Raw genomic sequence first — 22,190 nt, forward strand, 5'->3', positions numbered from 1 at the left:
GGTTTCCGCTTTGGTTTAATGCTGCTACCTGCCTTATTTTCCCATCACTGCACCAACAAGGCGCTACCTTCTGGGTTTTTCAGACGCGGGGCCAGTAATCAATTCGGGCGGGGGAAAATGGTCAGGCTGAAGGTGCCAGATAATGACCCATAAGGCATCCTTCTCCACACCGTAGAAGACCTCAAGTGCACGCTCTTCATTTCCACTTACCTGCTCATTGTGAATACAGGCCTGCGAAATTTCATGTGTGTGTGTGTGCGCGCGCGCGCATGTGAGTGTGTGTGCATGCGTGCCCCGTACCTCTTGTGCGTGTCTGGTTGATACATGAAACTGAATTTGTCTGTGGGATGCCCGCTCGCCATTCTTGCTGTATGCAAATGAGGAAGGAGTGGAAGTGGATATGCAAATCTGAAATTAAAACAGCGAGAGGTCATGATTACAATGAACACAAGGGGAAAAAAATTAATTAAAAGAAAAACAACAAAATAATAATAAAAAAAGCAAGCACCAGTGCAACAGCAAATGGTTAGTGATAGCAGCAAGGGAGACAGTGATCAGGACCATGTCTGAGTGAGTGTTTGTGTTGACGCTCGTGTCTTTAATGTGCTCGATACAGTGCATGGATTAAAAAAAGAAAAGAAAAAAAAAGGATGTGTGATAACGTCTCTCAGTTTTAAGGTGTGTGCAAGTGAAGCAGTTTCCAGAGGTGCTTGAAGATTATTATTATAGGTGTTAATAGAATAGAATAGCCCTTTACTGTCATTGTACATGTACAAAAAGAAATTATGGATCTGTCTATTTGCATAAACTTTACAATGTGTGTCCCCAAAGGAGAGTGAAAAATGAATATGGACTTGCATGTACATGTGTGATGTGCTGTTCAGAACGACAAGTACAAGAAGCAAAGCTCAACATCGACACAGCCAATGAAAAAGCACAGCAGATCCAGTGAAAGGTGCAAGTGGAAAAGCAACACAACGGTACTGGGGTGGGGGGGCGGGGGGTACCAGGCTGAGTTTTGCACCAAGCCAAGAGTAAGCGTGATCCAGAATTATAAGAGAGCTGCACAAACACAGAGTGGAACGGCTGAGCAATAAATAAGGAGAAGAAAGGTGTGTGCGGGCTGTGTGTTATATGAGTTCATGTGTAGCTTGTGTTGATTTTAACCCCCCTTCTCTTAGATATGGGACTTGGCATGTGATGGCAGGGATCAGAGAGGTGGATTGTGGCCTGCAAAACACTGTGTTGGACGTTTCATGGCGAGCCCTCTAAACACGGCACATCCCTCACCCGTTCGCCGTGTAAAAACCTATCAAAATTTATTACGTTTGCGACTTCAGTTTGCACTGATCCATCCTGAGCTTCTGCTTCACGGACAGTTAACAACTGACAAAACACAAACCCTTTACACGATTATAGCGTCGGTGTCATAAGAGCCCGGCATACGCTGTAACGTGGTGATGCCAAACGGCACCAAGTGACACTTCAGATTAGCCAAGGAAGCATTTTGGTGCTTTGTAAATTAGCACTGACGTCAAAACGCCCCAGAAGGCAGACAAATGGATGCAAGCACAAAACACGTGGGTGAGGTTGCTTTTCAGTTGTTTTGTGCGCGAATCCCCTTTAAAAATACATGCTCATCCTTCCCCCCAAAAATAACATGAACCTGTGTGTGTCTGTGGGTGTGCAAGACAACAAGAGTGGTGATATGCAAGCCGTGCCTCATTACTGAAACTCATGTCTCATAGCTAAAGAATGTGTCAGGGGAATTGATTAACCTACTGGCACCTTCCTTTTTCTCTTCACTGCTCTTCGTTGTTTAATTTATCATTAGCCTTCTCTACCTCAGTTAATCAGTACCTCTGCATGCAAAACAACACTTTGATTATAGCAGAATTAAAGTTGAATTTTCATTATTGCAACTCCCAAATTAACAAGCACATCTTAAAAAAAAAAATTTTTCCACCCAAAAGCTCTTCTTTGGAGATACGTGCAAACCCGGTTACACTGAAGTACTGTGCAAAAACCTAGCACCACCCTCTTTTCTTTGTATTTTGCTTCCAGGGAGCCCGACTTTGTTATAATTTTTTAAAGTGATCTTGGTAATAGTTTTCCAGGCTTTCTGAAGAACTTTCAAACCTTTTCTTGGTACATTGGCTACTTTTTCACTCATTTTCGAACAGAGAAATTATTTTTGTTGTTAAACTACTTAACGCTGACATATGAATCATTCAAGCTTAAAAAAGGCACGTAACTCATGGGATGAAGCGATGTGTTTACACACAGACAACTTAGCAACGAATCACTTCTAAAATTCTATCTTGAGGCACTTTGTTGCTAGCCTGCCAGTAAAACACTTCCTTTGTTCCCATTTCTTTGGTTGAACTTATGAAAAAAAACAAAGATAACACAGCCTAAGACGGTATTTTTGCACCAACAACGTGATTCCTAAAGAGCTATTAGAAAATACTGAGGAAAATGGAAAAATGGAAGGACGAGCTAAAGAAATATCTACAGCAGATGGACAATATTTGAAAGTCATGTACATGTATCCAGCATCGTATAAGACCTGATACAGGACTTATATGATACAGGAGATGCATCGGGCAGCTGTCAAGCAGCCATTCTCTAGGAAGGGAACGGAGTGATGAATCAAAATCATCATCAATGTCTACGGAGGAGGTCAGGAGACAGGTAATAACTGTCTACAGCCATCTCTAAAAAACGGTGAAGGCCATGTCGTGGTTTGGAGCTGCATTTCTTGTCAAAATTGATCCAATTATCAACACAGAAAAGTATCATCAGATTTTGACCCACCAGGGAAAAAAGCTTAATTTTACAGCGTGACAAAGATCCCAAACACACTGCCAATGCAGTGAAAACAAACCTGAATAGAAAAACACACAAGATAGAACATAATCAGTCATGTATGGGCCTCTCCAGAGCCTGGATGTCAACATTACTGAAGTAGTGTGTGATCATTTTACCTAACATTCTCCCATTTTGTATCCTGTTAAGATGCTAAAAATACATTAAAGCAATGCTACGAATTTCAATGTGTTATTGAACAGAAGTAAAAAGGAAACTGAAAAATTGTCACAAATTATAGTCCAAGATAAAAATGTCCACCAAGGTTAAATTAAGGACAATTCATATGATTGAAAACAACAGATGCCTACCAAAGCACAAAGAAAAACTATTTAATGTCTTTCTACAAAAAATTCTTAATTAAAGAAGAAACCACAAACAACCCAGTTTTGTTCCAGTTCTCAATATTTGGGTTAACAGGCCTTTTTATGAAAAAAACTAAAATCAAATAAAAAGGTACAATAGGCCATGTAAGAGTATTAATCAGTAATACTATATAAGGTAAAAAACCTTATAGGTGTCCGAAACTAAATTTATAAATCCCATTAACACATAGACAAACCATCCCTGAGGTCCTGTCCTCAAAACACACACATACACAATAACAGCTCTGGATGAATAGAGGAGCGAGAAACGGGTGTGTTCATCTGTTTCACTGCACCCGTGTGAATGCAGAAAAAGGTGATGAAAAGTTAAAACGGGAGAACAAGAGCGGCCGTACAAAGCATCATAATGAGGGTGTGCACAAGAAACAGAGGACTGCAGAAATGCATGTGGTGAGTAGGAGTGTCCAACCATGCCTCCCTTTGTTTTCAGGGGGAGGTGATGAGGTCTGTACTCCTAAAAAGCCCCTTTCTAACCAGAAGACCTTCTGTTCGGCACTGCATTATGGTAGAAGACCATTAAACAGAGTGCGCTTGCTATACAGAGGGAGACTGAAAGAGAGATTTTGCTTTTATTTGTAGAACAGGCTGTAAAAGGGCAGATACAAGTCTAAACATATCCATGCATTTATATACTTCAGAAAGGTCAAAAACACATCCTTACTTGCTTACAGACTACCAAAAAGTAAGCGCTATAGGCAGGTTTGGGTTTAAGGAACAGCAAATCGTTATGGGAAATTACTTACTTACACTTAGATGTGACGAATACTGGGGTCACTTCTATTGCTGCAATTTTAATTTCTAAACTAAAATTTTTTTTATTTGACTTGTTTCAACCTACGCCAACTACATTTCTGCATAACTGAACTGTCTGTGAAAGGAAACTGTGAATACTTTAGACCCTAATTACTGAGACTAATAATGACAGCATTAATTATTACCATCCTTGACCAAAAGAAAATACTCTCACCATATGTTTACACCATCTATTTATATGAGGTAAACATTTATACCATATATTCCATTTCTGTGCCATGGTTTTTCTTTGCACCATGACACGTTTGTGGCAAAAAGCATCAATCTGATTCAGAAGAATTCATATTTTTCAATATATATTCAGAGAATCAAAACCAAGCTGATATCACAGAGTACTACATATCAATGAAACTGTCTTTAGTTTTAGAAACTGGAGCACAGTTATTACAATCAGATAAGTATTTTTTGTGTTTTGGACAGAGGCTTTTTTGTTTGTTTGTTTTTGTAATTTAGCTTTGATTTTAAATCAAACAATCAATACTGGATCAAAGTGCAGATTTTCAGCTTCAATTCAACGTAAGTTAAGGCCAAAATCTTCAGGAATTACAAACATTTTTATGCAGTCTCACATTTTCAGAAGCTCAAAATTAATTGAGCAAACATAATCTAAAAAAACAAACAAACCAGCTTTTAATCCTTGAATGAAAATTATTTGCAGTCGATACCTATGTGAAGTCTAAAAACCATGGACATCACCGAGTGTTGTGATTCCCCCCCTTGAGATGCTCTCCTAGCCCAGTATGTTAACTATAGTCATGAATGACTAACGGGTCACAACTGCTGTTTGAATCCAGATTTGTCCTTTTCAAAGTGGCTTTTCTTTTTACTGCCTGCATTAAACTCCATGCTGATGCACTGCAGACTATTTTCTTCTGTTTGCTGAGCCTTTTTGTAAAAATGGATTTATCTGTCTTTTCGCTCTTCTCTCCTTGATCCAAACACATCTGACTGAAGACACGGGGCTTGCTGCAGTGTAACATCTCTCCATCAATCAAAGGACTGCTGCTCTGACAGCAATGATGAAACTGCACTTGTGATGATAGCATTTTCACTTATCTGTTGACAGCTATTACACTTTCCTGTAGGTTGTGACAATCAAACCAATGACCATGTTACCACGTTTGGCTCTATAACCGCCTCACTCAATTTTTTCTCCTTCTACCTGACTGTGACATTGCAATGATGAAAAACATTATCAGAAAATTGGATTTGCACTGAAAGATGACAGAAACCAACAGATGCTGTTTAGTAGGCGACTGTTACAGGTGACTTCACTGGGCAGTGTTCAAATTCGAAAACTGATTTCATTCATTTTTTCCCCCCACCTGCAATCGTGGAAGCATGCTTTATTGCACAGTGAGCTATTTTAAGTTTCAAATATGGTTCTGGTAGGTGTTTTAATAGTATTTTTTTTAAATCCTGCAGCAGAGGAGGCAGAGGAGATGAGGCACTGCTCGGCTGAGACATCTAATGAATATTATACTCACAAGGCCCCCTCAGTGGGTAAGAAAATTACATTAGCTCCATATCTGATGGCTCTTCATCTGACAACAGTGAGACAGGCCTCAATACACAATGAGTGCAGGCTAGAGCTTCTGTACATATTGGCATGCTTTGTGACAACTTTGTTTAATGATTTCTCTGTAAAGTGGACTATGGAGAGGGCAACAGATATTATGAAGCAGTGTCGCAGTGAGGCAGCCTCAATCTGGAACATATACCCAACCGTGCATGGAAAAGAAGGCGTTTTAAAGCCTTACTTTTATTTAAATTTACAATGGCTTCAACATGCTTTGTTTACAGTTACCTCATATTATCTTATAACCACTGTGCAATTTTACCACTAGTGTCTTTTTCATATGTTAAGGTTCAGCTTCCTGGTTAGCATCAATGCCAGACCCTCACCCACAAACATGCAGGACTTCTTACTTGAAACAAAAGAGAAACTACCAGTCAATGCTAACCTGATGTGGCAACAGCATTCCTGATAATGCAAGTGTTATGGCTAGCAAGGATAAAGACAGAGGAATAATAGCCTCTGTTGTAAAGTAAGCATTGATTCTGACTAGAAAACAGCGCGTCTAAAGCAAAAAGGTGCTAATCTTTTAGGAGCGGTGTCTTTTTTAAAAGCATCCAGCTGCAATGGAGGCAAAATAACTTCCTCTGTGATGACCCCACCCAAGTTGGCCAGGCAATACTTGTGCATCCGAGGAATTGGATATCTTGGAGATTGTTTGTAGTTTCCATTTATAAAGCACACTATTTTAAAAAATGACTTCAATCTGCCTTGTTGTTTTAGAAATGGCAGCAGTGGCAGTCCTTTGGCATTGTTCTGTCTGGCAGCAACCTCTGTTGAACCTTGTGAAAAGCACAGCTGTTTCCCGCAGAGTCCATTGTTTTTTTTTTTTATCCTGTTAGCTTAAAATGTTGACGTTTCAATTATATGGTTTTTGAATATGTTTCATATAACTACCATGCTATTAGATGTATAAAATACTCCCAGGAAATAATGATATTTTCTGTATTACTCAATGCATTTATTGTTAGCATGTTCAGACCAGTTAGGGAAAACACACAGAAACTGCAACCCTTACATTAAACCACAATAGAAATGGTTTTTTTTTGTCTTGTGTACACACAGACAGACACACACGCAGACAGCAAGGATTTACTGACGACTGACTGACATTATTAAAGGAGACCTTCCCACTCCCAGGCTTAACCTGGGTAATTTTTCAGGACTTTGTTAGGCTTAAACTCTATTAGCGGGACTTCATTTTAGCTGAACTCAAAAGCTATAGCCTCAAGGCCTTAGCACAAAAACGCAGCTTACAAGCCTGCATGCTAACAGAGCTGGTATTTGTGTCCGTCTATCTTTTAACGTCTGTGTGACACTCAAGTTAATTTGTGGACGTCAATATAAATATGAGCTTGTTTCAAAATAATAATGTTGGTTCCACTCCATAAAGGGAGACTCCTGCAGCCTGGGGGAGTCAGAAGAGGCTATAATGAGGGAGGAGGGAAAGATTGTGAAAGAATAAAACCTCTCCCTCTCTTTGATGTACTCGCACACACACACACAAAGAAATACCATTCCTGGAGAACATGTACAATACGCCACAACCCCCACGCCGACTCCATCCTCCCACATAATACCTCACCAGGCATCTACTCTTTAAGCAACAAATCAAAACCGGTGGGCGTTATCACACTTCAGCATGGGAGAGAATAGTACTGAACAGCTTTGTTTTTTAAGTCCTCCAGAAGGAAAGCACTTCACTGGGGTCATATGATTAAGAAACAAAGAAAATCATAAGACAATAACTTGCTGAGTGTAATTTGGTTTGTAAATTGCTTTTTTAAAATGCAGCAGTTTAGATTTTATAATCGTAGATTTTGTTCTGTAGCATATTAATTTAGCTTCCACTTATTATATTTTAAAGCTGAAATAATGATGAATGATTCCAGCTTTCCACTTTACCAATTAATTTAAAAATAAATAAAAAGAACACACTTTTTATTTTAATAAAATAAACATAAAAAGTGCATTGATGGCAATTTTTCTTTGCTGCTTTCAATTTCAACTGGTGATCCACTGATAATGAGTTTTTGCAGATTAAGATTTTCTTTCTATTAATTATAACTGAAGTATATAAAATACACAAAAAAAAAATCAAATTTTCTTCAGAATTTTATTTTCATATTAAGAAAAATGATTAAACTTTAAAAATGGCCCCCAAACTACAACAGGATCTTCTTTCACTAAAACTACTCAAAAATTAAGTGCAAATAATTAACCAACTTGTACAAAAGGTGCAACAGCTTTATAGAACACAACAAATGTCAGGTATTTACATTATTTTCCAGTATAAATTCAGAACCTTTATCTGTATTAATTGATCCAATAAAGTTAGAAGTCAGCGGTCAATGATCAACAAAGTGACAGCAGACAGCTCGCCAATCAAGGCAAATATTTAATTTCTACATTGAGGAATTCAATTATTATTACCAGTCTTTTTCTTATTCATGACGCCCTTTTTTTTCTTTTTAAAAAAAAAAAAAAAAATCTGCCAATTTACAGTTTCATGTCACACCTCATATAACACTTGAAACACAGATGCATCTGGGTGCGCACAGGTTTGCATGCCTGGACTTCTGCACACTTTGTTAATGTGTGTGTAGAGTAGATACATCCATCCGTCATCATCATCAGCATCAGCATGTAATACGTGCACATCGGCCGAGGTGCTCGTTTCTGTTGGAAAGAGTCGATGACTCTTTTTTTTTTTCTCTCCTGTGCATGTTTGGGTCATACATTGTATTTAATGGAGGGCGGATAGCACTAACGTAATGGTAGGCTCCTCTGCTCTGCAGGCTACGCCATCCAAAAAGTAACAGCTACTCAGTGTTGTGTATTTTAAGCCGAGGTAATTTATCAAATTTCTGAAGGCTCCATTTTCAATTATGGAGAACGGCTGGTCCTCCAGGGCCATAATTTTCCTTGTAATTGCTTTGGTTCTTTTCACTGCTCATACCAAGAACAGGCTGCTGCTTATGGCTGGCTCTGACCTCTAGCTAGCTTTAGCCACTTTCCGTTTGTTAGCCTCTTTATTCTGGACACGTTCAGTTGAATGATAGTGTTTTAAAGCTGCGTTCCATTTGAAATGGGAAGTTGGAAATCCCAGTATCAGAGTCTGACTTTTTAAGCTGGAACACCCGCTCGAGTTGGATTTCCCTCTGAGAAAGTTGGAGAAACGCCACCAACCCCGACTTTACAATCCAAGATTGGAGCAGTAAACATAAACAGTAGTAAAATTGTACAACATCTACACTGTAGTGCCACTGTTGTGTATTTCTGACTCACTAAATAAGCCACACAGAGAGAACTGACCGGCATCTATCTGTGATTGTGCTGCTAGTGTTGCATGAATGGCACTAACTTGCTAAGAAGGAAGAGAAAGCCTCCCTCCCTTGCTTTTGCAGCTACCATCACCAGAACACTGATTCAAGAGTAATATCTGAATTCTGAGGTAAAAGAGAACAAGCAAGTGTCTGATTAGGTACATGCATTACAGAGTGCAAGCTTTGTGTCTTCTTCACTCATAGTAAAGAACCTCCAAGCCAGTGAAGTGTGGCTTAATGGTGTTGTGTGGGAATGTGTTTGTGCCAATCTGCATATGGCAGGTTACACACGTATAAAATGGACCAGCTCGGAATTGAAAATAGTTGAGACTTACCAGTCCGACTGTGGTGTGTGCCGAGGTTGCTGAAAATTTGCATACTCTAGTCCCTGGCTAAAAACCCCCAAACAAAAACCACTTACCGTTGACAACTAATTCCCAACAATAAAGCCGTTTTAAATCCCCCCCAAAATCCTGAAATTAATTTTCTATGACATGACACCTGTGAAACATTATGTGTTCATGGTGCATCCTCTCACTTATAGGTTCAAAAGGTCTGTTTTCTGGGCCTCGGGTACAGCAAAAATCCAAACAAGAACGATGCAGCAAGATGTATAACAAAACACAGGTTGAAGGATGAGACTACCAGTGCCTGCTATCTCAATGAGAACTGATATCTATAATCAAGTCCAAGAAACAAATCCATCATGCTGCAGCATTGAAAGGCAGCGTGATTGAATGCCTGATGACACCCCCGTCTTTCTACACAATCAGACCTGCCCTGCAGTGATGAGCTCCAAACAGCTCTGGGCTATTTTAGATCTAGGACAGTACTATTCACTTTGGGACAGCATCTCCCCTTTTCTCCGCACTGCCTTTCTCCTCTTCTATTCTCTTTTCCTGAATCATCTCATCAGTCAAACACCTCATGGGCCTGCATTCCTAGATTGAGTAAAGTCCTAACAGAAAATAGGAATGACTTCCACATCTAAAGCACCTAGACTGTTGAGAAGCAGTATCCATTTATGGAGATTGAAATGTCTAACGCTAACCAGGGTAACAAAGACCTGCGCTACAGTAAAGAGTAATATTGACTGCAACATGCTTGGAATAAAATATCCAAAATATCAACACACAAGAGTAACTTTTTTCCTCTCTTAAAATAGATGATGTTATTACAATACTAAAATTAACAGTGCATGCTGAAGCTGAAGAGCAAAAGGTTAGCAGCATTACCTTCGCTGAGGTTAAAAGAAAGTGGAAAGTGGGTGGTAAGTGTTTATTTAAAGGTGTTCATTAGCAGCTTCTGTCTAACTTTTTTAAAAGACGGCATCAAACAATATGACTTTTAATGAGTTCTCACAGCAACTAGGAAATTAAAGTAACGGCAGTTGGGCTGAACAGCAGAGGAAAAAAAACTTGGAAGTCTACAGCCACGCTAATTGCTCAGTGAGACTGCAGTCACGCATTAAAGAGCAGACAACAAGTGTTGAATAGGTGATAAATGGAGGTTAAAGGATCTAAAGACACCCCCCCCCCCCCCAATAAAGAAAACACACACATACAATCAGGTATCATGCACATCCTTAATAACAGGATATTCTACAGATTAACAGTACAGTGTGGTTCTAATGACAGAAAAGGCTCCACAATATTCATAAGGCTGCTAGTATTTTCTCACAGTTTAATGCAGCTGGGAGTGAATTAACCTAAGAGGATTTCCACTGTAAGACCTGATGGCTGCATGCGGTGAAACTCATGGGCTCTGCATAAACAGCATTTGAAATAACAATACATAAAGTCACTGTTGCTCACCTGCAATAATTTTCCACCAAATACTTCTTCTGTCAAAAATGCTTTAACCCTTTGTACCCTAAGCTGTACCCGCAGCTGGTAAGTATCTACTAAGGTCTATTTATAAAAGAAACATTTTGCACACTGTTTTTATGTGTCAGTTACATGTGTTCAGACCTTTAAAAAAAAAAAAAAAAAAAAAAAGTTTAACCTCGAGTCACCTCAAATGCTCTGGACAGCATTTATCTGTAGGAGATCTAGCCTGTTGGTCTGCTGTTTACCTCTGCTGTCAAAAAGCCATATGTGGCGTGCCTATGTCTATTTACTCTTGAGGAGACTGATATGCAAGTCTGATATGAATCGATGAGTTAATAAAGCACATTTCTAACTGATAATTGTGTTACTGAAGCTGAACTGAACTTTAATGTTGTTAGCTTCTGTTAGCAGCTTTTACTGAAACGTTCTAACATTGTCAATGTTAGACATTTCAGGGCAACTGCAAAATAAACTCCCATGTGATACGAGAGTGCTATCAAACTGTTTATCAGAGAGAAAGTGCTGGCATAACTTTAAAGCTTATAACCAGATGCTGTTATAGCCACACGTCTAATCTGCTGACAAGTAACTACGGCACTATCAAGAACAAATAACCATGTTAATGCATGTTTTCTTATGTTACAGCCCTGACTTCAGGGCTTTTTTTTCTTAACCCTAGCAACAGCACTCACAGCAGCTTGGCCTGTACTGCCACTTATCTATAAGCACCTGTGGTTGTGATGGCAGTGTACCACAAAAGATGTGGTTAACAGAGCATCTCTTTGTCAGTTTAATAGGAAAAGTGGAGATGTTTTTGTCAGTGTGCACTCTTACACCTTCAGGCTTTGTAAATAGAGTATCCATTGATACCATGAAACATTTTACTTGTAGATAGTACATAAATCCATCATGCAAAATAAAATATGAAATTTAAAACTTGAGTTTTAACATACAACTTTTACAATAGGCAATGTTAAATATATCAAAATGTGATTGCCATTGGATTCATATTCTGAATAATTCGATCACACAAAGGTATATACACACAAACACAAAAACTCACACATACTAGACCATACAGCTTTATGAGCTAGGACTTGGTGGTTAAACCCAAGGTAAACAATCAATTCTCAGAGGCAGTATTAACAGCAGACAGGCATTATTGCCTGCAGTGAAGGTGGGACTCGACAAATATGGGTGGAGGGAAAGAAGAAAAAAAAAAAGAACACCATTATATTGCTGTTAATATAGAAAGCAGCAAGGTTTTACAGAGTCCCTGCACAAAATTGTTGTTATTAATGAGTAGGGGGCGTGCAACAGTTACTGATCATAGCGGCACACTTTTCTGTTTTCTCAGCATTGATTTTCTGCGTGCCAAAGAGGACCGAGCCTGCAGTTTGGGGTTTTTTTCCCCTCCCTGTTCTAACCTGTCAGACACTCTGAAGTACTCCACAGCGCACTTCACACCGAGGTGTCACTATAGTAATGTGGCACTCTGTGGGCCACGTCTGTCTGAGGATGCAGCTCTCAAAGAACAAAACTGACACGAAACCTTTAGCATTTCGTCGTCTTCAAATGCAATGACAATGTGAGTGGGAATCACAGTAATTCACAAGAGAATACTATCACAATTTGCTGCCCACAATAATGACAGTATCACGATACATTGAATCTCAAAACACTGCAAGACAATCATCTACAGCACAGCATGATATCCTCTATTTATTCACATTACTGTGAGTGGGTGAATTAACTCTTCCTGGCTTTCCGAGGACAATCAGTATTACCCCTAAGCAGCTACACATTTTATAGAAATGATTCTAAAACTATTGATATTTTCCAGTATCCCAAAAAGCTCCTGACACTGAGCCACTGTGCAAAGAACTGAGTGTAAAACATTTTTTTTTTTTAAAAACTGCACACTAGCTAACATGATAGTAACCTTTTCAACACAGCCAAAGATTAAAGTTCTGTTTATCTTAACTGTTTAAAAAAAAAAAAAAAAAAAAGCAGATACTGTACTACTTCAGACCTAGTTGGCATTTCTCTACTCTTATTATCAATCAGCTAACAAGGTTGTGTTGATGGCCAATTAGGATCAGTGATGGTCAGAGCTAACAGCTATACCTCTGCAATAAACTGCAAAGCCATAATTTTAAGTCGCATCTCCACCTAAAACTGACACTTGCAATACAGACGTGCCTGGGCGTGCACATGCAAGTGCACACGCTTAATTATGTACTTGTGTGCCCGTGTGCTGTGTCTACAGTGATCCATCACCATCATCATCAAATGAGAGATAAATAGTAGGAGGATATTTTAGACTTTTTGATTGATTTAAAAAAAAAAAAAAATCAGAGCGTAATGTGACTGCTTCTGCAGAGACGCTCGTTTATCTCACCCACCTAACCGTTTCCTTCCACTGGCCATTTTTCTAAGAGAAAAACTCATCTGTGTGTGGGGAGAAGATGGTGAAGAGCGCACAAGAGACGGGTGAGATTTTTCCCTCTCACACTCACACACACACACACACACACACACACACACACACAGAATGAGTTAGAAATACAGGTCTAAGTTCAGCTGACATCCAACCGCTTAATTTAACTAACTGAAGTTGGCCAAATCAGTCAGTGTTTTAGGTCAATGTGCAAAAACATTTCTTAATGCTGGAGATCTAAAATAACCCCCTTTGTTCATGTTCCTGTTTCTCTTTGACTCACCACATATTTTATTTTCGTTTTGTTTTTTTGTGTAAGCGTGTGTGTATTTAGGTCACACACAGTTACAAAGGGTAAATAAAGACACCATAATGGTTGGCCCCTCTGCCATGAATCATAATAGGATAGGAATAGGATAATTGGACTATGAAGCAAATTTCCCAACTCTAACATATAGATATCAACACACTTGCAATAAGCTAATAAAGACTAGAGATGGCACGATACCACTTTTTTATGTCCGATACCGATACCGATATCATAAATTTGGATATCTGCCGATACCGATATGAATCCGATATAGTGTGTTTTTTAATCAATAAAACTGTTTTTTTAATATCTTGCTGCATTTTGTATAAGTTCATACTCAAGTTTAAATAAACAACAACACTAAAGCTATTCTGTTATACCTGTATGTAAAAAAATACACTGCACCCAAAATATTTTATAGTTCAGCAACACTGATCAATCTAATAAACTTAAACCTACACCATCCTTCCTATTCTGGTATTTTAAAGAGTACTTAGCAGAAATATTAAGCAACCTAACTAATAGGGTTGCAAACTCCCAGCAAAAAAAAATAGGGAACCACCCTCCACCTCATGATGCTTAATCGACGTAATCAACTTTAATTTGATGCAGTGTGAAAAAAAAATGCACAGAATTAAATTATTTTTCAAGAATAATTAAATAGATTCAACATCTTTCTTCAACAGAATTGCAAACTGCACAGATGGTACCTTTCCATAGGAAAAAGTACTATAGCTTACTAGGGTATATTAGACTTAACAGTTACTATATACAGTAATGGACTTCTATACATTTTACATCAGATTAAAACTTTGGGTGTAAGATTCAGATAATTATTTATTAAAAGCTACATATTTTAAATGAGAATAAGAAAGAAAAGTATGTCTTTGTGCCCCCTTTTCCCTGTTAATGCCCTATCGGCCCCCCTGGCTACACTTTGCTAGATCCGCCCCTGCACAGTTACCAGCCGTCAGCTGCGTAGAAAAGGATCCTGGTTTAGAAAGTAATATTAAATAAATTCTAACAACAGCTTATCAAGCTTAAACGTGCTGCTGTTGTTCCGCCGCTGGTTTCCTCTTTCTGGTGCAAAGTGGGCCAAAAACAAAGAAGAGAGACGGTCTTGCGACAGAAAAGCCGATCAGCTGATCATTGATCCGTTTCATGAAGTAGCGGCAGGAGAGAGAGAGAGAGAGGCAGTCGCTCCATATATCGGTTGTTAAGCTTAACATGGGAACGCTTTACAAACATTCAGAGATGAACTTACACACTTGCTTTACTTCTCTCTGGGATAACTTCTTCCGAGATGAAATGCTGGTTTGGTAGCGAGGCTACAAATACACACAGCCGCTCTATCACGTGAGCCCACTGCTCCGACATGCTACGGTTATGAGGCGAGTTACGCCGTGTCGCAAGTTTTGTGAGGTGTTTTTTTTATATATTTAATGGATCGGATTACATTTTTAATTTCTCACCGATATCCGATCCAGTAATTTAGGTCAGTATCGGACCGATACCGATACGTAATATCGGATCGGTCCATCTCTAATAAAGACTAGTAAATTTATTGGTATAGCTCTATACGTTACTAAAGACCAATGTTTCATGTTTTCCACTAGTACCTGACTCTACTGTACCTTTCAGTCCTTTTCCATTATAGTCGAGTACCACCTAATGTGTATAGGGTCGTAATAGCAGCATGGTTGGAAGTCCCGTGACGGCATTTGAACACCGAAAAAAGGACGACACTGAGGTGATGGTACACCTGCTGCTCAGTGTGTGGCTTTTTTCCAGACTCAGGGACCACTGTGGTTTTTTGTGTAGCCATTTCCCTCATTGCTGGAATTCAAAAATGGCGGTTGTGATCTTCGTAAAGGCAGTGGCATGCAGTCTTTTAGCGTCACATTTTGGATCACCTCAGATTGCTTGGAACCCCGGCCAATTGGGTACTAAAAAAGTGCCAGATAACAAAGAGTAGGTAATAGTGGAGAAGGATTATTAGTAGCATTGCTCATTGTCCTGGTTAACAAGTATACACACTGAAGGCTGGTGGAGAATTTGAAACACTTAGCTAAGACAGACTTATTTCAAGAGTGCTGTCCATTCACACCAGTGCTCTTGTCACTCCATATCTGCTGGGTGTGTAAGCAGCCAAAAACCAAACCTAAACTATATCATGATCATCAGGGCTGTAGCTCAGGAGCTAGAGCAGGTCACCTACTAATCGGAAGACTGGTGGTTTGAGATCCTTCAGTCTGCATTACACAGTATCCTTGGGCAATATACTGAACCCCAATTGGCTCTTCGATGCATCCGCTGGAGTGTAAATGTGTGTGAATGTTAAACAGAAAGCACTTCGGTAGAAAAAGCATAGAAAAAGGGCTTGTATGAATTAGTGTAAATGAGTGAATGAGACGTGTTTCATAAAGCATTTTGAGTGCTCTAGTGGAGTAGAAAAGCACTATGTAAGAACCAGTCCATTTACCATCAACAAGTACTTTTTGTTTGTCTTAGAGACAGTTGTCCTGGTGGTGGTCTAAAACTAGCGCACATAGCTTAAGTAATCAATATTTATTACATTTATGTGGTCTGACATCGTTTAGGGGAAGCACTTGAATGGCCAGTGCAGCAATAACTTTGGATTTGATCTTATTAAGTGTCCCGGAAAAGCCCTGACACTGTGACAGTGAGCCACTGTGCACAGAACGATGACTGTAAAACAAAATCCACTTTAAAAATCAATCAACCAAAATGAATTTTATGCTTTACATTTTTTTTCTATCTGTCTTTACCTATTTAAGAAGTGGCCCAAGTGTAGTCTAGCTCTTGTTTACAGGAGTACATACCCACAGAGTTTGTGGGGTCAATCAAAAACACTGTGTCCCAATCCAATATAATTACACGAGAAACCGATGTGCAGTAGGAGCACATGTATCCTGACAGAGTGTCAAGATACAGATACACTCAACTTAAAGCCAGAGAAATGTCCTCACTTCACCTCATACAATATTTTTTTCTTTCTGACTGCTCATAACACCCACTCTGTTACGGTCCTGCAGTGTGATGCAGTGCAACAATGGCTACTGACACCACAAAAAACTCTCAGCAGTCACTACAAGACATCTACTGTGTTTCAGTAATAAAGATTAAATGTTGTCTCTATAGACTCAGCTAAAACTAATAAGGCTTATAAGAATAGCTCTGCTCTACGAAGTCTCGCAGACACAAAGGGGTGGATAAAACAATTAAAAAATATTGCAAACTACCCAAATTCTCATTTATTTGAATCAACGCCTCTTTATAGTAGATTCAACAAAAACTCAACATTATCACATTCACAATGTTAAGATTTTTTGTACAACTGTTGTATGACTGTGCTTAAGTTTCAGTCAGTTGTTCCTAATAAAACGGCTACTCTTTGTATAGGTTAAATTCAAAAGCTGCTACAGTAGAATAGCATAAAAAGAATATGTAATGACTGTAGGTATCACTAATGAATAGCCAGCCTGCGGCACAGATGCATGTGAATGTCCATTTGCGCATGTGTACACGCAGTACGACTGACAGCTGAATGCATTACAACTTTGCCTCCAGGGATCTGTGTTCAACCTTTTATCCTGATGCTTTATTCCCTCTAACATCTCTCACCTGCCGCCGTTTGTATGCGTGTATGCATACACTTACATCAAAATGTATTTGTCGTAGAGAGACGACGATCTGACTGAACCAGTGTGGTAGGATGATGCTACACAGTGTAAATCTGTGTAGTAGTTACAGGGAAAATAAGAGCACTACGTTTTCTTATCCTACTTTCATCACACTAGTTCATTTATGAAAACATCAAAAAATGTACTTCTGTAAGACCTCTATACATTTTCTAAAATAAAAACAATGGGGTTTTTTTTAATAGTGGACATCTAAAAACCTCATTTTCAGTTAATAACTGAATAAGAACTGGAGAATGAGTCATTCAAGTGGTGCTGAGAGGCCTTGTAGCGAGATCAGTGGACCAAGTAACTGCTGGGAAAGTACGCCTACATCTCTTACAGACATTTATAGAGTTGATTACTGAACACTATTTAAGTGAATCAGCTGCAATGCACAAATGTATCATCAGATGATGTGTCCGTTTTAGTAAAACTAAAACAGTCAGTGCCTTTCAGTATGTTGCAACTACCTCAAAAACAAAAGGAGAATGTGTTGTTGTAAAATGCCTTTTTTTTTTTCCTCCACTACCTCTCACTTATAGGGAAAAAGCCACTGCAATGTCACGGATCTAACACTGCAAGCTTCTCTCAGCTGTTCCCTTACTGGTAAGAGGTCACCACAGAGGATGGATCCACATATTTGATTTAGCACAGACTTTCAGGCCAGACATCCTTCCTGACACAACCCTTCCAGGGATCTGTGTCTCCTTTCACTCCCGAAGCAGGGGGACAACATATCTGCCCTTTAATCCACAATATATTGATGTAGAACAAAACTGTAATATGCACGCAGGCAGTAAGGTGAGAATTGTTTCCCAATGTATGACTATGAGGCACAGTGGTACAGGTGCGCTAAATGTCATCTCAAACCAACAAGTAGAAAAATACAATTTCTTTTGTTTTCCCTTAGCAAGAAATTAAAGCATTACTCCTTCTTTTGGCTGCTCCCTTTACGGGTCGCCACAGCGGATCATCTGCCTCCATTTCACCCTCTCTTTAGTGTCCTCTTCTGTCACATCAACCCTCTGTATATCCTCCTTCACTACTTCCACAAATCTTCTCTGTGGTCTAGTTAAGGCATTACTTAATAAAACAAAAAATAATTTTCAATGCTTAATCACTATTTCATGTGGATTTCATGAAGGTATGACCTACGACTGGTTTGCAAGTCTATTTTAAGTGCAGCTTAATTGCTTTGACTGATAGTTAATCAGGAATAAAATAGTGGCCAATTTGTCTGATAATGCTTTAATAACCAATGTTACTTTTCAGGGAAAAGCTCAAAAGCTCCCTTTTTCTCAGTGTGTGTTGCCATCTTTGATTAATATTATTGTCAGTTAGACATCTTTTGATTTTAGACTGTTTGGCAAAACACTGGGACACATTTATTATAATTTTCCAATGTAAATTTTATCCAAATGAACAACTGAAGAAATAAATAACCCCACTTGATCGATTCCTATACAACAGAAATATTCAGAGTCCCCGAAATGCAGTTGAATGAACCTTCATGTACAGCAGCCATCTTTTTAAGACTGTCCAACCATTGAAATGTTTACATCTGCTAACCTCTAAAAGAACAGTAGCATTACTGGAGGTCAAGTTGAGGGACCATGAGCTGGACGAGGCACAGGAAATGAAGGTGACTCTGGAAGCTGCCGTCTTTCAGTGCTTCATTCGCTGATCTGTGATGAGCAAATCATTAAGTGGTTCAAACCACACAGGAATGAAGTGTTGGAAAGCTCTGTTACAGAAACGCTGTCTGTCGTAACATTAAGTGACTCCTGCTTTCAACAGTCTGACGGTTTTATGGCTGCATTGTACAGCCTGCCATTCATATACATGAGCCTGCGCCCCACACATGCCAAAAGCCACACGACATCCACCGTCTTCCTCCAGCGAGATAGACAGATGAATCAACTTTAGCATACAGCAACAACACTACTTCTCATCTTGTGGGAAAAAAACCCAAACGTAGTATTTTCTGACTAGAGCTCCCAAAGAGAACCACTGACCTTTAAGTTAATATACTTTCATCTGGTGGATGCAGTTCTAGTGGATGCCTGTTGATTTATTTAGAGTCACAAAAATAAAGTCAGCCTTTAACAAAGACTTCCTTGTTTGTATATTAATAAGATTTATGCTGCCCCCCCAATCACAAAGGGAAGTATTTCTAGATGTCATAATTACAAACAGGACGAAAGTATCACCTATTAGAATGACTTAAATTAGAGTCACTGAATGTCTATCATCCACGGAGCAGTGTGCGTCTTCCAGTCTCGATCGTAGACTATTATTTTAAATGTACATAGTTTGCTTACACAGTAATGCTCTGGTGAAGCCAACAACAGTAGCATCTCACAAATCCCTTTAGACAGATAAGGCTTCTTGAATTAAATGGGATTAGTAGTCAGTGACTAAAGCAAGTAATCCCTCCCCCCGCCTACAAAAAAGGGAAAAAGAGATGATGGCAAAGAGGATTCATTTCACTGATAAGACTAGTCAAAAAGGAGGAGAATAAATAAATAAATAAATAATCACCTCTAACATTTGGAATAATTCTATCTGATTGGCACTATTTAAGCACAAATCTTGTAGTATATGCATTACAAACAAAGCAGGTTTTATCAGGTTTTTTAAAAAGGGCCTTTTTTAACTTCTGCCACTGCTCTTTGCATTAGGCATGAATAAATAATCCAGCTTCCATATGTTACCCTGAGCAGTGCACTTGGAACTGGCATGTTCACTGATTTCCTATACTGTATACAACAAAAAGCAATTAGATTTAAATAAAATGGAGATGAATAAGTAATGACAACGTGCATAAGTTGCAGTGGATATCTCTGAAAACCAGCTAAGGCCTAGTGTAAGTGACATTCAGATAAAGTACACCTTTGTTATGAGCCCAGGCAGGAGTTGATGGGCACTGACATAGTTAGCCACTTTAATCCAGTGTGCAAATATTTGCATATGCGGAGTAAACCTTTTCTATCCATTTTGACCTTTCCTACTTCTCTCATTCGTCTCCTTCCCCTAGATTTAGCTCCAAACTCTTGACAAATTTAACTCCAGAAACAGTCATTTTCTCCACAGTGGCGTCTGCAGCCTGGAGGCGTTTGTATTTACCCCTCACTTCAGTGGTTAATATGTAGTTATATCAGTCAGAGTGTGGCATGCACTGGCAGTGCACTGCATACCAGAGATAGCAAGCAAAGCCAAAACAGCGATGGTTGGACAAAAATGGTCACACTCAAACAAGCTTAAGACACCATTTTGAAAATCCACCGATTTCTAGATAACCACTCCGAGATGCCATCTTGCCAATTATCACTAGATTAGCCACCGTTAGCATGGCGATCCATCCATTCCGAAACACTCCGTGCAGGAATCTGCACGGGTCACATAATACTAACGTTAGCTTAGCTTGTGTGCTAGCCTGAAAAGCCAGCCGCTAACCCGCCGTAGCATCCCTGCATCCCTCGGCACACGCTGCCCCCCTTTAAAAAAACGCTAATTAGCAAGTTAGCCGGGGCAAAATTAGCAGATGACAATGAAAACCACTCGCAGCAGGTCAGACCCGCAACGCACTAGGACAGCTGCTAACCTTACTACCTGGCGGACGACAAATAAAGTAAAAAAACAAAACAACAAAAAACCCTGACACATGCTCCAAGTAGTATCACTTTAACTCCGCTGTTTAAGCTAGCCGCTTTAGCTTAGCCCGCTAGTTCCCCACCGTAGCCACCACGGAGGACAATTAAAGGGATACGGAGGGAAAAAAAGACAGGAAAAAAAACCCGAACAAGCATTAAGAAAACACATGGACATTCCTCCTCTTCGTGATAAACAGCATAAAAGACTTACCAAAGCTACTCGGTCGACCACGGAATGGGAAAAAAACAGAAAGATTCCCCGAATGTACGTGCTCTCTCCCGTGTGAGTGTGCTGCCTCGGGTCGGTGCGGACTGGCTCTGCTACAGCAGCGTTTTGTCGGGCCAGTGGCGCTGGGAAGACAGGTTTCACCCGGAGAGACGGCCACAGTGTGGGGGATGGGGATGCACTGCCGGGAGGGGAGGGAGGGAGGGATGCAGGGATGCAAGAGAGAGAGGAGGGGGCCAGACCCACTATAATATAAACTGGAGAGGCTCTGATAATAGCCCGATAATATGTACACCGATTCAGTGCAGTCTCGTAAAAACTGAAATCAGTAAATGGCGTTAGTATGTGCTGCCCGTTTACTCTGATTTTACTCCAGTTTCTCAACAATGGGACGGTCTCTGACTTTTATAGGATGGTCTGTTGCATGACGATGAAGGAGGATAAAGCATATAGAGTATAATGACTGCATTTTATCCATGATTAAGCCCAGGTTTTGTGTAGTAATAGCATAATAATAATGATAATAGTAATAATGATAATAATCTTCAGAATAAGAAGAATTTAATTGTGTCCACAAAAGCTCTTATACTGTAATCATGTTTTTCACGCGTTTTCAAGAGTGTGTTTTTATGTCACTGTGGTGGTGAGACGTTGTTCTGAGAAACCGTCCTACTTTGACTAATCATCCTACCCGTGTTATAATTTGACGGCGACTTGTGACTAATACAAACCCTATCCCTAACCATAACCCTAACCATAACCATAAGAAATAGTCACAATGGGTTAAAAAAACGATGTAAATTTGGGGTTTGTGTTACGCGCATGCGCAGCGTATGCTCATAAACAACGGGTAGGATGGTTTGTGAGGTAGGATAGACCGCTTTAAGTTCACGTTCACGAGTTCAGATTCAAAGGCTGTTGTCCTATGCATCGCCATAATAATTTCTCCGCAGCACGGCAGTGTCACCCAGTGGTGAGAAATATTACTGCATCAACAGAGTCAATGAGAAGCAGACAGGAGTAAAGTTCTGCCAGTGTTCCCTGTGACTTGATATGTTT

General features: G+C 39.5%; 1 protein-coding gene across 3 annotated transcripts in view; it reads right to left on the reverse strand.

Moving 5' to 3' along the window:
- fam168a (family with sequence similarity 168 member A) overlaps positions 1 to 21,245 on the reverse strand; it is a 36,393-nt gene extending 15,148 nt beyond the window's left edge. For 2 of the 3 annotated variants that reach the window (XM_031743058.2, XM_039597966.1), the window contains exons 1-2: positions 21,117 to 21,245; positions 301 to 408 (exon numbers count right to left, since the gene is read on the reverse strand). In XM_031743058.2, the coding sequence (XP_031598918.1) occupies positions 301 to 362 (62 nt within the window). In that variant the 5' untranslated portion in view covers positions 363 to 408; positions 21,117 to 21,245. Of the gene's footprint in view, positions 1 to 300; positions 409 to 18,821; positions 18,938 to 21,116 lie in introns of all 3 variants that reach the window. The other variant, XM_039597967.1, reaches the window with a different exon arrangement.
- Between the last annotated feature and the right edge of the window lie 945 nt (positions 21,246 to 22,190).

Source organism: Oreochromis aureus, linkage group 14 (assembly GCF_013358895.1).
Source record: "Oreochromis aureus strain Israel breed Guangdong linkage group 14, ZZ_aureus, whole genome shotgun sequence".
NCBI lineage: Eukaryota > Metazoa > Chordata > Actinopteri > Cichliformes > Cichlidae > Oreochromis > Oreochromis aureus.